The 16468-nt window shown below is 38.8% G+C and overlaps 1 protein-coding gene across 1 annotated transcript in view; it reads right to left on the bottom strand.

Moving 5' to 3' along the window:
- Nucleotides 1-16468, bottom strand: part of PRKAR2B (protein kinase cAMP-dependent type II regulatory subunit beta) — a 119958-nt gene that overhangs the window by 41115 nt on the left and 62375 nt on the right. The window contains exon 3 of the mRNA XM_003811199.5: nucleotides 1242-1294. Within this exon, the coding sequence (XP_003811247.1) occupies nucleotides 1242-1294 (53 nt within the window). The remainder of the gene's footprint in view (nucleotides 1-1241; nucleotides 1295-16468) is intronic.

Here is a 16468-nt window from a genome sequence, read left to right as displayed (position 1 = left end):
ATACTGCATATTGTTTTTAAACTGTATTGCAAATGTTCATTAATTTAGGTTTTTATTAATTTAAACCAGCTCATCTCGATTGCTCTGATCTCAATTACTAAATCTTATCATACTCATTTATACACAAATATAAAGAAGCATGTTGTCTTCATTGCCACCCGGTATTGTTTCTGCTAGATACATAAAGTATACGGTAGGCAAGGTCTAGTTTTTCAGACTATACAGAGGGGTAACAGCACATCACAGATTAGTAAAAATACCTTAATCCTAAAACAACATCATTTCCAGGCTAGGATTTATAAACTTCATGAAAAGAACTGAAGTTCTAATAGTGAGAAATGGGCTTCCACAACCCTGGTAGTGGGAATCCCCATGGGTCCAGGAATAAAATGGGATTTCAAGATCTTCCACGTTGTAAGCCTCCTGATACCACTGGATTTTACATAAGTTTCAAGGAGCTTAATGATGTAATGACTTAGGGACGTAGCAGCTGCTTCTCCACATGAAACCTCAATCTTACTTATGTACTTTTCAGAGCTACAAAAATAAGTTTTTGTTTATACTGTTTAAGGCCAAAGAAACAAGAGGCACTTTTGCAACACATGTACTCAAAAAAAGGGGGGGGAGGGTGACGCAGAAATTACTACTTTCCATTTCCAGGCATAGTCATCTTTTAGTTTACTTTTTACTAAATAAATAGTAGAACTGAGCTGAAAGACATAGCTTAAAAACTGCTGAAATCACAGTGGACAAATTCTTACAAAAACATTAGGGCCTGCAAGAAGTCAGCTGCTGAGCAAACTATGAAGACTCACAGATTTAAAAAATAATCCTAACTGCTGTACTGACACACTGGATGTGATTTTACCGTGATTTGTTTGTTTCAGAGTAACTTTCCGTTGTTATAAATTAATAGGCGTAGAAGGTCTTTCCCAGTATTTTTGTTTACTAGAAACACTGTCTAAGAAAAATAATATTAGCACTATGAGAAAGACAGCTGAAAACACTTTTCATCACCAGGATATATTTTGTAAAGAGAAATACTCTCTGGATAAAAATAATTCTGCAAGATTCACAGCAGGAGTAGGCTATTGGAGATGAGACTAGGAAAAGAAACAGTCAAAATAATTCCATTATGTCTCCTGTTAACCTACATGCCTGTTAAATCTTTTCTATGATTATTTTCCTTATATATGACAAGGGCATCAATTTAAAATTCATTCATTCAGTAAATTACATACCCTGGACTCTGCATCATCTTCTTCTTCATCAGGATTATAAGCTTCTGCACATACTATAAAAACAAAAATGAACATCTTAAAGATTGTTTCATCAAAAACCATACTACAATGAGTACATCGTTAACACTTAATGAACAAAAAGAGTACCACGGTATAAAAAACCATTAATTCACCTCAACCAGGAGAAGCAGTCTACCCCCCAAAATTGGTTTCATATTGCAATTTATAATTTACTTAAAAATAAAGCTGTATTTTAGGGCATTGACACGTTCTTTTTTATTTCTCCTATTTAGAGAAACATAGCTTAAACCTTTTCATTTTCATTTCCAAGGCATGATATCTAAACATTACCTAAAGGAACAGAAACAAAAGAAAAGGCTGTCTGCCATGAAATGATGAATTTAATCATATAGTTGTGACTAACTTTCACAAATTATCCATAATCTAAATATTATGGAACAAATATTAACATTTTGCGTACTTCAGGGACAAATATTAACGTTTTGGGTATTTCCTTCCAGTCTTTTTTCTGGGTTGAGTTTACATTGCATATGCAACTTAAAAACCTACTTTTTTCATTTAACACTATAAGAATTTTGCATGTCATTAGAAACACTGTGTAAAGATTATCATTTAAGGATTGCAGATTATCATATGCCGTAAATAACTACTTCTCTAATACTGAACATTTAGCTGGCTTATATTAAAACAACTTGGCAGTAAACACCTTCATGTCTACATTTCAGATTATGCTGTAAGCATTATTCCCAAAGTTATTTGCGGGGGCTAAATTGTATGACCATTTTTAGGGCACATTTATCACCATGTTTCTTTCTAGAAGGATTGTACCTATCGATTGTCCGACAAAAAATATGTAATAAGACTCCCCTAACTGTACAACAGAATTGGATGCTATTGCTTAAAATCTTTGCCAATTTAAATAAATAATTTAAAAATTTTTAAAAAAATTATTAAATAGTTCGAATTTAATAATATTTAAAAAATTTTTAAATTATTTATTTAAATTGACAAAGATTTTAAGCCATAGCAAATGTTTATAGGATGGTTGTATTTCCTCCTTTGTCCTTATCTATAGGAAATATTTGGTTTTCTTTTTGACTTAAATTAGTTTTTTCATACCACTTTATCTGTCATATTACTCACAATCATTTTATCCAATTTGCTTTTCAATTGTAACTACAAAGTTTTTATAGATTATGCATATTTATTTTAATGGCATGATATCTATGAGGAAAGAAAATTCCCCAATGTGTTTTAAACCCAACATTAAACATCACAGAAGTATCACTGCTTTTGACCTTGAAAACCCTTTCCTTATTTGCAAATCTGAAGATTTACTTCTTTTTCATTCAGTTGTTTAAAGGTAGAGCTTTTTACATGTACTATTTAATCTACATGGAGTTTATTCTGGCATAGATATAAAAATTTAAGGACAAAGAATAAATGAAAGGCTGACGAATGTCTTCCTAGGTCCCTCAGGGTGGCATCAAAAGTAGTATCATCTTTGGTACCACTATTCCCATTATTATTATTATATCATAAAACATTTTATTTCCCCCAGGCACCACTCTAAACACCTGAACCAGTGACTCTTAACCAAGAGACTCTTAACCAGTGACTCTTAACCAAGTACTAACCAGAGGTGATTCCACCTCTGTGACATTTTAATTGTCACAACTATAGGGGGTTAGAGGGATGCCACTAGCATCTACTGGGTACAGGGCAGGGATGCTGGAAGCATTCTATGATGCACCGAACACCCCGCCCTGAACAGAAAGAATTACCTGGCCCAAAATGTCAACAGTACCGAGGCTGAGAAACCCTGATCTAAAGTACATCATCTCATTCAACCTCACAACAACCTTAAGGTAGGTGTTAATGTCATCACTTGACAGATGAAAGACTAGGGCACAGGAAAGCCAAGATCATACATCCCAGTAAGTGACAGGACCCACATTTTATCCAGGATTGTGTGTCTTGACTCCAAAGCTCTTGCTCTTAACCACTATTCTACACATGACTGCTTTGGTGAATTTATCCGCGTAATTCCTGGACTTCAGCCTTCAGTCTCAGAAACGTAACAGAAATGGACCAGTCATGCAGAAGCAGGCTCACATTAAAGAACCTCACTGACATATGAAACCAGGCTCACATTAAAGAACCTCACTGACATATGAAACCAGATTGCCAATTTAGTAACTACCTTCCTGAATGAAGGATGGGACCAGCACAACTAGCTAGATCTCTCTCTGCTGGAAAACCAAAGCAGCAGCCAAGTCACTATTGAAAGATTGCTTGGTGAGCAGGAAATGGGAAGTAGGAAACTTTGTTAAATAAATTGAATGTTTCAGGGAATCAGGCTGGACAGCCTGAGGCACTCAATAGGGATGGCCCTGCCAATGTGTCTGGGACACTTTAACTGGGTTGGCTGCAACTCTCCAGAGAACACAAGGATATCTACTTCTAAAGCTTGGCTCTCTAACTTTCTGTCCCCAGAGATGGCCAACTTCATAGGCAGGAATGCTACATAATTTGTATGGCCCAGTGCAAAAACAAAACAAAACAAAACAAAACAAAAACCACCATATATGGGCCCCATCTTCAAAAATTAAGACTTTCCAAAGGACAACAAGAGCAGAGCATTAAACCAAATGCACGGCCCTCGTGAGTGCAGGGCCCATGAAGCTGGCCATGTTCACAGGATTGACACATTCAACGAGGTGGTGCAGTAGGCAGTAGGCAGTAGGCAAGATATTTGGTTAAGATTAACTTGTTTTACACATACACACACCCCCACCCTCTGATCCATTACTGTTGATCTTAAATTTTAATTCACAGAAAGCAATCCTAATTCTCAAATTTCTAAGTGCCTAGCCCCTAAGTCCTAATTAAAAATCATCTGGAGTAAGAATCTACTATTTTTCCAAAGAGTTTATCAATTGTCTCAATATTATTACTTAACACCCTGTTGATTTGTGATACCCACTTTATCACATAGTGTGTTTGTCTGTTTCTGGGCTGTTTCACTGAACTATACATTGTGCCAATACTACAAGGACTTAGTTCTTGGCATTCCTGTTGCAATTGTTTCACTACATTAGAATTCATCTACCCCCACCTTCTGCAGCCAAATCAAAATAAAGTATTTGCAGTTCTGTAAAGCTGTCATCGTGCCTTATAAAGCTCCCTATCAACACTTAAACTGTTTCTTCTGATTGAACTCCCTCCAATCTCCTTTCCAAGTCAACCCTTCTCTCCAGCCTCAACTAAAAAGTCAGATGGAGAGTCACATCTTGACCTTTCACCCACACAGAACTAATTCTGGAAACTCCACTTCTGTGCTCATCCTTTGCACTCTCGCAATACAGTGGGACGAGCTCATTATTGTCATTTACCACACTGCATGCTTCCAAAGATGTTACAAGCTGTTTGCCTCTCCAGGCTGAGACGCAGCCCTCCAGGGACCGACTGTGTGCTCTTGTTCATCTCTGTATTTCCCTAGCACTGACTTGGCACATTGCCTACTAGCTCAATGCTTTTTTTTTTTTTTAAATAAATGACTGGTTGATGAACAAACAAGCTTGCAAGGTCCTTGAGGGCAGAGATGTCTTTTTAAAATATCTCACAATAATGTACTTGTATTATACACACTCAAACACACATTGAATGAATGAATGAATGAATGAATGAAAACTTGCTCAATGTTAAAATGTCCTACACAATTTGTCCAAGAAATGGGGACAGAGAGGATGAGTGAAAATGAGAGTCTTTTGTCTTACTCACCAAAATTCCTGGCACAAAGATTAGGAGGTCAGTAAATATTTCTGTAACAAATAAATGAATGAATGGCTCTATCTCTGGATGGGCACTCAAACCAAAGCCTCCAGATAACCTGTACTCCCTTGTGTTCTTTCTGAAACATATTTGCCCCATGCCTCCTGCGCAATCTGAAATTTAGCTTGAAACTATATACTTCATCCTTTTTGTTTGGCAATTAAACAGTGGTGAGAACCAGAATCTTATTCTTTAAGTGAATCTTATATTGAGGTTTCCCTGTTTTGTTGTGCATATATGTATATACTACACTGGTTATACAGAATGGCCCAAGAATTTAAGCAGATTCCCACATTGCAGATAGAGTAATGTGCACTGGTGTAGCCAGACAATGGTCACAACTTGCAGGACAGAACAGGAAAATACCAACTATACTGACTTCGCATATTGTGGGACTTGGCCCTCAACCTTTTCATGTGCTATACATAAAGAATGATAGATGAGGGATTATTCAACTTCCAGGATTTTTCACTAAAAGCCCATAACATTTTGTTGTTGATGTTTTAAAAATCAGTATGGTCAAAACGACTCTGCACTAGACAAGTATACATGACCCATATTCGCATCCTGGCTAGCAAGGAGTTAAAGGAAGCAGACTGAACTCCACGATTCACTGGGTCCTCAGCTCTGGCAGAGTCTTGCACACTCTAGACGCTCAGTAAGTATATGCTGAAGGAATAAAAGGCAAATACAGTTTGCACAGAATGCGTGGTTTAGAGGCCTTCAATCTAGAAAAACTGACTTCCATAAAATATATAAAAGTTAATTTGCCAATGTTCTCAATAAACTAAGATTTTAGCATACTTATTTAAATAATAATTAGCTTAAAATAAAGCTGTTACAAAAGCACAGGTGTATTAAATAACAGAGTTGTGACTCAGTAGAGTTAAACTTAGCTTATTGAAGGGGAAACGCCCTCCTACAAAGGAAAAAAAAATTACCTTTTTCAAATATTAGTTGAAGGCATGCATCAACCAAGAAAACTCGTTCTTAGGGGGCAAAAAGACTTACTGTATTTTTTTATAAAGCACAGATATACGTTCAATACATAAACAGACGGTATTTCTGTGGCAGTAAAATCTCATTGGGGGCATTTAGGGGGAAACAGTCCAAAAAGACTGGGGGTAGGGGATGATAATGGAAAAAAGATTGAGAAACACTGGTAAAAGGGTATAACAATTATATATATACACACATATATATACACACACATATATATATACACATACATATACACATATATACACACACATATATATACACACACACATACATATATATATATATGTATGTATATATATAGCTAAGTAAAGGGAAGAGGCACAATGACAAGTTAATAGGCTTCCCCCGCCCCTGTTCATTCACATTTCTGCCCAGGTAATTTGGTATAGACCTGTTCTCATCCATTAGTAATGCTCTTAAATTTGAATTCACAGAGCAAAGGCATTGGAAGAACATGCCCAAAATATAGAAGTTCACATTTTGTTCCCAAATCACATTTGCCTAAAAGACCCACAGGAAGCCTTATTTATTCATTCAAAAAATATTTTTTTGAAATGTGGGGGATGACATAAAGGGGATAAAGGGATAATGCAAAGCATCTATGTGTATGTATACATATTCTTTTGTTATACATTTTATATAATGTGTAACTTGTTTTGCCTACACATTTTATATTACTTTCAATATTATATATGTACTATATTTAAAACATTTATAGAAACAGTCTAGAAATCAAGACAGAAATAGAATGATCATGATAACATCAGTGCCACAATGACGATATCTACAAAGTGCTGGAGGAACACAGACGAGAAAGGAGCAACCAGTAGCTCAGAGGGCAGGGAAAGGCTTCACAGCAAAGGAGGTTCCCTAAAGAATTAACAAAGAGTGGGAAGAAGAGATTGCTTTGTTTTGTTCCATTTTCCTAGCACCTAGAACAGTGACTGGCACACAGTAAATGTTAACAAAAATGACCGAAGAAATAAATGGTCACTTTAGTCAGTGAGAAACGCTATTATCTTCTTCCTTAACCTTAGGCATAAAGAAACTGCATACTGCATATGTCAGATTAGACTGGCTTACACAACAGTTACAAACACTGCCATAACCTCAGTGACTCAAAATAACATGAGTGTATTTCTTGGTCACATAATATGTCCACCTCAGGAGAGTGAGTACTTGGTTCCACTTCCTTACTGAAGGCTGCAGGCTAATGGAGCCTCTGCAATTTGGAAGGCCACCAGTCCCTAAAGCTTCTGCCTAGAAGTGACAGATGTCTCTTCTGCCAATAAGGAATATATATCACATTGCATTAGACAAGTTATATGGTCAGTCCTAACTTCAGCAAGATGGGGAAGTGCAAGTGTTACTACAACCTCAGAAGGCAAGAAAACCAGAATTTTGTGAATACCACTGATGACTATCAAAAAAACCATTTGATGGCCCCAACACAAGGTGTTTCTCTCTCTCTTATTCTCTCTCTCCCTCTCTCTTTCTCTGGCTTAAGGCAAATGGAGGAAAGGCTGAAATTGACATCACCATTTACATAAAAATAGGTGGGAAGTTCATAATTTAAAAGTCTACAGAATAAGGCTGTCTCATAAACTCTGAACAGAACCATTACAATTTCCTTACACCTTTCAATTTTTAATATTTTCCTACTTCCTGCATCAAAATATTAAAAGTTACTATAATCCACTCGGTTACAGGCTACATTTCAGCTATAAAAAACGCAATATAAATATATCTTTTACCTTTCTGGCAGAAATTTTGGCACTGTTCATGAAATAGTACTTAAGTGAATATTTAATTCCCAGACCAGCGATGTTCATGTCAGCAAAATTTTACTATAAAGATTTTAGCCAAGATACTTAACTGTATAACCCTGTCTTGATGAAATAACAGAAACACAATTTCTATTTAATCTAGGATGTTCTGCCTCTCCCCAAGGTTATCAATGGAGCTTTAGGAACTAGCCATTCACAAACCACTTTCTAGTTCTCTATAAAACTGTATTTTTTACCTTTATTTAGGTAGGTTCTAAACCATCCCAGACATGTAATTACTATTCCTAAAAAATTTCTGTAAAATTTTTTTCCTATTACTTCTACTATAAAATATTCTGCTGTCTCATAAACATTTTAGATATTTTAAGTATTTGACTAAATTGCCATGATTCATTATAAGCCCATTATTTTTTGTAGCCCTTTAACAGCAGTATTTAGAATAAAACTCCAAATTTACTAATTCCTTTTTATGTTTTTATGTTTCTAAAAAGATTTTCCTTTACATGTATACCACTACTCTTTAAGGGACTGTATAATTAATTAACATTCACACCCCACAAGTAAACGTCAAGTTCAGGACACTACTGGGAAGGGTATTGCTGAAATACATAAATAAGCAGCAATTGAGAGCTTCAAACAAATAAAAATTTGCTCTTCATTTGGTATTTTCCTCTTATTAAAACTGTACATGCTGGCCAGGCATGGTGGCTCACATCTGTAATCCCAGCACTTTAGGAGGCCAAGGCAGGTGTATCACCTAAAGTCAGGAGTTCAAGACCAGCCTGGCCAATATGGCGAAATGCCCTCTCCAAGAAAAAAAAAAAAAAAAAAAATTAACCGGGCATGGTGGTGCATGCCTGTAATCCCAGCTACTTAGGAGGCTAAGGCACGAGAATCACTTGAACCCAGGAAGTGGAGGTTGCAGTGAGCCGAGATGGTGCCACTGCACTCCAGCTTGGGCAACAGAGCAAGACTTAGTCTCAAAACACACACACACACACACACACACACACACACACACACACACACACACACAACTGTACATGCCAAACTCTTTAATCTGGTTTTTGTAATGTGCAATTTTTTTTTCTTCAAAAATGCCTCCAAAGGAAAAACAATACCCTATGTCAGAACCCACATACGTTTTGTAAATAATTTTTTATTCTACTCTTGGGTTCCAAAGAGTTAAAAACTTAAGTATGTGTACCCAATCACTGGAACTAACCTCAATAAAGTATCTTTCTACAACATGCTCTACAAGTATGCATTCAGTCTATAAAACGTCAACCATTTCTTTTAATAACTGACTTATTTATAGCATGGCACAATTAAGAGGACACGGCATTCAATCGGTTTATAAAAGGAATCCTATCAACAAAGAACGTTTCTAAGAGGATGAGTCCAGAACAGGATAGGCTCAAATATTCTACTTAATTCTACTGTTCATACATCATGAGTAGCCCGTGGGATTCTGAGAATAGAGGAAACACCACACAAACCTTCACTCTTTCACAATGGAACAGTGGTCCCCTCTAGCTCCCAGTGTTCCTTAGATAAAGATACAAGACTAACCCAAGAAAAGACAGGTGCATGTAATCCATGGCATTTTACAAATTCTCTATTTAAAGTAAATTTTCTTTAAGACAAAAAATAAAACCTCACAAATGACTAAGAATAAGATAAACAGATATAATAAAAAGAGCGAGACGAATAATTCGGAGGATAATATGTTTGGGAAACTATCCATTTTTTGAAGTCCATGTTGTTTGCGACTAATCATCAGAATTCCTCAATGCTGTTCTCTAGAACTATCAAGCAGCAGAGAGTAAGTGGATCAACTTGTACTAGAGGACAGAACTGTAATAGAAACTATATTTGTACTTTGCTGAAAATGGTCTGGTAAGGATTTCTAAGCATTGCAGTTGATGAATATTATGAATTTTAAGAAATTAAAATGCCAAGGTGACATAAAAACAGAATCCTAACACTTTGGTTAAAAAGTCAACAGCTTCCCAAGAATTTGTGCCAATGCTCTAATTGTTTAGATAATATGATCATCTCTTGGCATTTATTTTGGCCTGAGACCTTGAATCACATTCATCTAAATATAAATACTAACTGATAATGAATGATATAGCTACATTTACCAGAATACAATTTTGTCTTTCAGATATAGTAAAGCTAAAGTTACTTAAAGCTTCTGAGTAGTTTTATTTACTGTTTTTGAGATGAATGCTGTCTAGCATACACGTATCAGAGAATTATAGGAACAGAAATATTACAGAATCCTTCCCCAATTTATTAATATATTTTCAGAACAAGTATCATTTGACCTGATGGCTTTAGGATGAGCAATTTGAACTAAAATATAGCCATAATTATAAGAAAATAGTTTAATTACTGGCTTCTAAATTTAGTAATAAAACTATCAAATATGGGCTTTAGGGGAACATATTTCAATCAAGCCTCTCTACTGATTATCAGAAGTCTAAAAAAATTATTGATGCTATGAAATATAAGCAAATTGTGATACAGCAATGCAAATCAATATCCAAAGATTCAAAATATAGAACACATATTTACAAAACAATACAATTCAGACTGGTTTTTTCATTAATTAAAGGCAAAAGAAATAAATCCATGTAAAAAATGTAATAAGCATTTCTTCTTGAAAAGTTCCATTTCCATTTTGTAAAGGGGAACTCATCAGCCTTTTTTTCACGCGTTATTTTCTGTGAGTTCAAACTACACATTTGTCTTATAAAGTCTGCTTTAAAAAAATAAAAATAAGATTTGGTAAACATTTTCCTAAATTATTAGGTACTCCTGTAAAACAATTTTTAAGTGGCTGCATAGGAATCAGTAATAATATATGGATATTTATTTTAATTTGTGTTTTTTTGTTGGAAATTTAGATTTCTTCTTTTTTAACTTTCATTTCTTCAGATCAAGACTTAAATCAAGATTTGTGAGATGATAAATGATAAATTTAAATGAACCTTTAAATTAAAAAGAAAAATGATGTGATATAAAGACAATAACAGACAAGAAATATAAACTAATAATTAAGCATTTTAAGTCTATTAAATTAGCAAACTTACTTGTTTCTTGATAAAAGTCAGTATTAATTAGAGAGGATGCCTAGTTTGGTTTTTGGTTCTTTTTTTTTTTTTTTTTTTTTTTTTTTTTTAGAGACACAGTCTTGCTCTGTCACCCAGGGTGGAGTGCAATGGTGCAATCATAGCTCACTGCAGCCTCAAACAGACTGGGCTCAGGCTGTCCTCCTGCCTTAGCCTCCCAAGTAGCTAGGACTACAGGAGCACACCACTGTTCCTGGCTTTTTTTTTTTTTTTTTTTTTTTTGGTAGAGGAGGCTCTTGCTATATTGCTTAGGCTGGTCATGAATTCCTCGGCTCAAGCAATCCTCCTGCCTTGACCTCCGAACATGCTACGATTACTGGCATGAGCCACCTCACCTGGCCAGGATGCAGAGTTTAGAATAGACTTTTTTACATACTACTGGTGAAATTCTAAATTGGGGGTGGAAGTGGGAACAGAAGGGTCAGTTTAGAAATATTATTAAAAGTCTTGAAATTCTTCATGCCCAATTCTGTAAGTGCTCATCAAGTAATTTGATCTGAATAAATGACAGTTTAAAAAGAGATATCTAAATTCCCAACAAAAAGAAATTAAAATAAATATTCATATATACTACTGATATCTATGTAGTCATTTAAAAATTATGTTTTAGATAAGATCTGGAAGAACTATCTGGATTACCAGGCAGAGCCTCTTGTTCTCTTCCCCTATTTTCTCCCAAACAAACACAGAGACTCTCTCTGTGTTTTGAGCTGCCTGGAGATGTGACCACCACCACTGGGACTGCACTTGGTCAGACCAGAAGCTGGCACTGGGATCTCACCCAAGGCCTGCTGTGACTACCACCTGGCTATGGCCTATGTTCACTCAAGGCCCTGGGGCTCTACAATCAGCAGGAAGTGAAGTCAGCCAGGCTTGTGTCCTTCCCTTCATGGTGGCGAGCTCCCAAGCCCCAGGCAGATCCAGAGGTGCCATCAGCAAGCCAGGGACTACAGTCAAAAATCTTAGAAGTCTACTTGGTGTTCTACTGTACTGTGGCTGAGCTGGCACTGAGACAGTCCTTCCCACTCTTCTCTCCCCTTTCCTTAAGCAGAGGAACCTCACCCTGTGGCCACCACCACTATAGACCTATGGGGTGTACTGCCAGGCTACTGCTGATGTTCCCTTAGGGAGGGCTCTTCAGTCGCTTATGATGAAGGGTGCCTAGCCTGGGACGCTCCCTTTGGGCAGTGGGCTCCCCTCTGGCCTAGGGCAAGTCCAGAAACGTCATCAATGAGTCAAGTCCTAGAATTGGGGACCCCAAAAGCCCACTTAGTCCTCTACCCCTCTGTGGCTGAGCTAGTACCTAAGGTGCAAGATCCAGTCCCCTTTATTTTTCCCTCTGCTTTTCGCAAGCAAAAGGAAGTCTCTCCCTGTAGCCACCACAGCTGGTAATGTGTAAAGTCTCACCTGAAGCCAGCAAGTCTCAAAGACTCACCCAAGGTCCACAGTGTACTACCTGAGTATTGCTGCTGGTTATTCAGGGCCCAAAGCTCTTTAGTCTGCAGGTGATGGGGCCTGCCAGTACTGGGTCCTTCCCTTCAAAGCAGTAGGTTCCCTTCTGGCCCTGGGTATGTCTAGAAGTATCGTCCAGGAATGAGGGCCTCGGAAGAGGGCCTTGTGGCTCTAACGGGTACCACCCTACCCTACTGTGGCTGAGCTGGTATCAAAGATGCAAGACAAAGTCCTCTTTACTTTTCCCTCTCCTCTCTTCAAGCAGAAGAAAAGGGTCTCAATTGGAGCTGCAAGCTATGAAGCCTGGGGTTGTGGAAAGGGTGATGCCGGCATTCCCTTAGCCATCCCAGTGTCTCAGTAACTCGCGTGCCTCTCCAGTCCAATGGCTCTGAGCCCACATCAGCACTAGGATTTGCCTAGGAGTTCAAGTCTTTGTGGCCTAGACTGTTTTTCAAGTTTATTTACGGCCCCAGAGCACTTTAGCCCAAGGTGGTGAGGCTTGCCGGAACTTTCCAACTGTTGGGATGGGCAATTCTCCTCTAGCTAGGGCTGGTTTAAATATTCCTTCTGTGGGCAGGCATCAGCTGAGTTAGTTTGCTTTTGCTTCTTGCTGTGACAGGGCATTACTGAGTGCGATATAATGTCTCACAACTGCTACACTCTCTCTGTCTCCCAAGTACATGGATTATCTCTCTGCACCATGCGGCCACTGCTGGAGGATGGTGGAGGGGTGGTGCTGGTAACCCAAGACTGTCTCCTACCCTCCTCAGTGGCCATTTCAGTTCTATGGAGTTAAAACAGGTACTGTGAGTGCTCACCTGATTTTGGTTCTTATGAAGGTGTTTCTTTTGGATAGTTGTTCAATTAATGTCCTTCCGTGGGGTGGGGGAGGAACAACTGGTTGAGGCTTCTATTCAGTCATCCTGCTCTGCCCCTCCTAAAAATTATGTTTTACAGGAGTATCTAATGACATTGGAAATTGTTCATCAACTTTTACTATTTTTTTAAGAGAGTTTCAATATAGATGCACAGTTTGAACCTACAGAAAATATCCATGAAAAAATTCTGGTAGGATAGACACCAAAGTTTGTATGGTAGCTATTCCTCGGTAGTATGATTATGATATTCTTATTTTTCTATTTCTTCACCTTGCTAGTAAGATAGGAGATTAACAGGGCTTGTTTTCATGACACTGCTGATCAAAACAGAATGTAGGCCAAGCACAGTAGCTCATGTCTGTAGTTCCACAATTTAGGAGGCTGAGGTGGAAGGATTGTTTGAGTCCAGGTGTTTGAGACCAGTCTAGGCAACATAGTGAGACCTCATCTCTTAAAAAAAAAAAAAAAAATTAGCTGAGTGTGGTGGTGCCTGCCTGCAGTCCCAGCTACTTGGGAGCCTGAGGTGGGAAGACTGCTTGAGCCCAGGAGGTCAAGGCTGCAGTGAGCCAAGATCATGTCACTGCACACCAGCCTGGGCAACAAAGTGAAAATCTGTCTCTTAAAAAAACAAAATGAAAACAAAAACAAAAACTAGGATGTAGTAAAGAGACCAGCCCAAACCAGCTAGGACTAGGAATTATAGTTCATTTGCATAAGACATTCCCACCAGCACCACAACAGTTTACAAATGATGCCACAGCAATGACCTGGAGGTTACCTTACATGGTTCTGGGAACTCCTCACCCCTTTTCTAGAAAGTTCATGAATAACTCACCCCTTATTTAGCATGTAATTAAAAGTGGGTATAAATATAGCTAGCCAGCAATCCACAAGGGCTGCTATGAGCCACTCTGCCCACTCTGCTCTGGGATAGCTCTGCTCTGTCTATGGAGCAGTCATTTGGCTGGACACTGTTGCTGTAAGAACTTGCTTTTCTTGAATTGTTTCCTGAGCAAAGCCAAGAACTCTCCCAGGGTGAGCCCCAATTCTGGGGTTCACCTGTATCAGCCTGGCAACCATGAAGGAATAAACAACACTGAACAAGATGAACATGACAAAGGGGCTCAGTAAAAATTGGGGCTCTGGAGCTATAACACTATGGAGCTCTAACTCTATAAGGCTGTAGAGCTGTACAGGAGCCAAAGGCACTTTTTAGAGCCAATCATCATTCCTGGTGACTAATAATCTAAGCGAAGCTGAGGGAAACCTTCACCCAGATGCCAATTTAAGACCAACCAACACCATATGGCTTCGAAGGACAGGTGAGTCTCCCCTCTGTTCCCCCTTGACATTGATCTTTTTGGGTGAACCAAGAAGAAGGAACAAGGCCTCTGGCCTGGTAGTTCATTATCCCCTATCATTTGGGTGTCCCAGACAGGAGCACGCCTGCCATGTCCTTGTCACGCTTTCTCTCAAATCTTTTTGTCTCTTTAGTCTCTAATAAATGGCTGTTTTACTCTAATGCTTATTTTGTTTTCTTTCACATCTGTTGTCTTTGCTTTGGCTATCTGAGCAACTGTTTCTATTCTATGTAAGTCGGGACACTTTCCTAGACTGTTTTGAATCCTCTTTTGGTAATTTTCAGAAGTCCTCTGTTGTGCTAACTTTGGGATGCCAGAGTCACGTTGTCCAGTGGCCCCAACTGTGTTAGGTCTCGTGCCTTTGGGGTTCATGATGGGCCAACTCCTGGATGCTCTGGGTTTTTTGGCATTTCATGTTCCAGGTTTTTCAGCATTTGGCACCCTGTTAGGGTTATTGGTCTTTTGTCATACTGATCATTTTCAGCCTCCTCTCTCTGTGCTTTTTTTGGAATTCAGACTATGAGAATCCTGTCACCCTATTTTACCTATCCTTCTACACTTTGCTTATTAAAACATCTCTTGGCCGGGCACAGCATCTCACGCCTGTAATCCCAACACTTTGGGAGGCCAAGGCAGGCAGATCCCAAGGTCAAGAGATGGAGACCATCCTGGCCAACGTGGTAAAACCCCGTCTCTACTAAGAATACAAAAATTAGCTGGGCATGGTGGCGCGCACCTATAGTCCCAGCTACTCAGGAGGCTGAGGCCGGAGAATTGCTTGAACCCAGGAGGCAGAGGCTACAGTGAGCCAAGATCGCACCACTGCACTCCAGCCTGGTGACAGAGCGAGACTCTGTCTTAAAAAAAACACCTCTTTTGTCATATTCTGCTTGCTGGTGGATGCAGTGATCACTTCACTACCCATTCATACCTCATAATTCACTTTCTTCACACCCTAACTGTACTTAGGCTCTCAGGAATTGATGGCATTTGTACTACTGTCTAGCAGAGATCCCTGTTAGGGGGACAACGGCAAGCATCCCAGAGGACTCATTGCTAGGGTACTTTTTAGGCAACTGAAGCAAAGTCAAATTAAATCGCTTAAAAAGAAACTAATTTTCTTTAGTTTAGCAACACCACTTGGGTCCAATACAAATTGGGAAACCAAGAAATTTGGCCTAAAAATGGCTTTTTTTTTTTTGAGATAGAGTCTCACTCTGTCGCCCAGGCTGGAGCGCAATGGCGCCATGTCGGCTCACTACAACCTCCGCCTCCCAGGTTCAAGTGATTCTCCTGCCTCAGCCTCCCGAGTAGCTGGGATTACAGGTGCCCACCACCATGCCTGGCTAATTTTTGTATGTTTAGTAGAGACGGGGTTTCACCATGTTGGCCAGGCTGGTCTCGAACTCCTGACCTCAGGTGATCCACCCACCTCAGCCTCCCAAAATGATGGGATTACAGGCATGAGCCACCACACCCAACCTAAAAATGGTTCTTTACATTATGATACTATTTTACAATTGGACTTATTCTGTAAAAAGGAGGAAAAATGAGGAGAGGCCCCTTATGTGCAGGCTTTTATGGCATTTTATCAGGATCTTGACTTAAGGGACAACTGTAGGATGTGTCTAGCTCATGTTACTTCCAGGCACCAAGAAGCCACACCAGATATCCTAGATTATCTCCTTCTAGCCACTCCACCTAGAAGGGCCACACTCTCTCCCCTGGGAGCCCCCTCGGTCCCTTGATTCT

Source organism: Pan paniscus, chromosome 6, assembly GCF_029289425.2.
Source record: "Pan paniscus chromosome 6, NHGRI_mPanPan1-v2.0_pri, whole genome shotgun sequence".
Taxonomy (NCBI): Eukaryota; Metazoa; Chordata; class Mammalia; order Primates; family Hominidae; genus Pan; species Pan paniscus.
The sequence above is the reverse complement of the archived record's forward strand: the minus strand, read 5'-3'. Positions and strand labels throughout refer to the sequence as shown.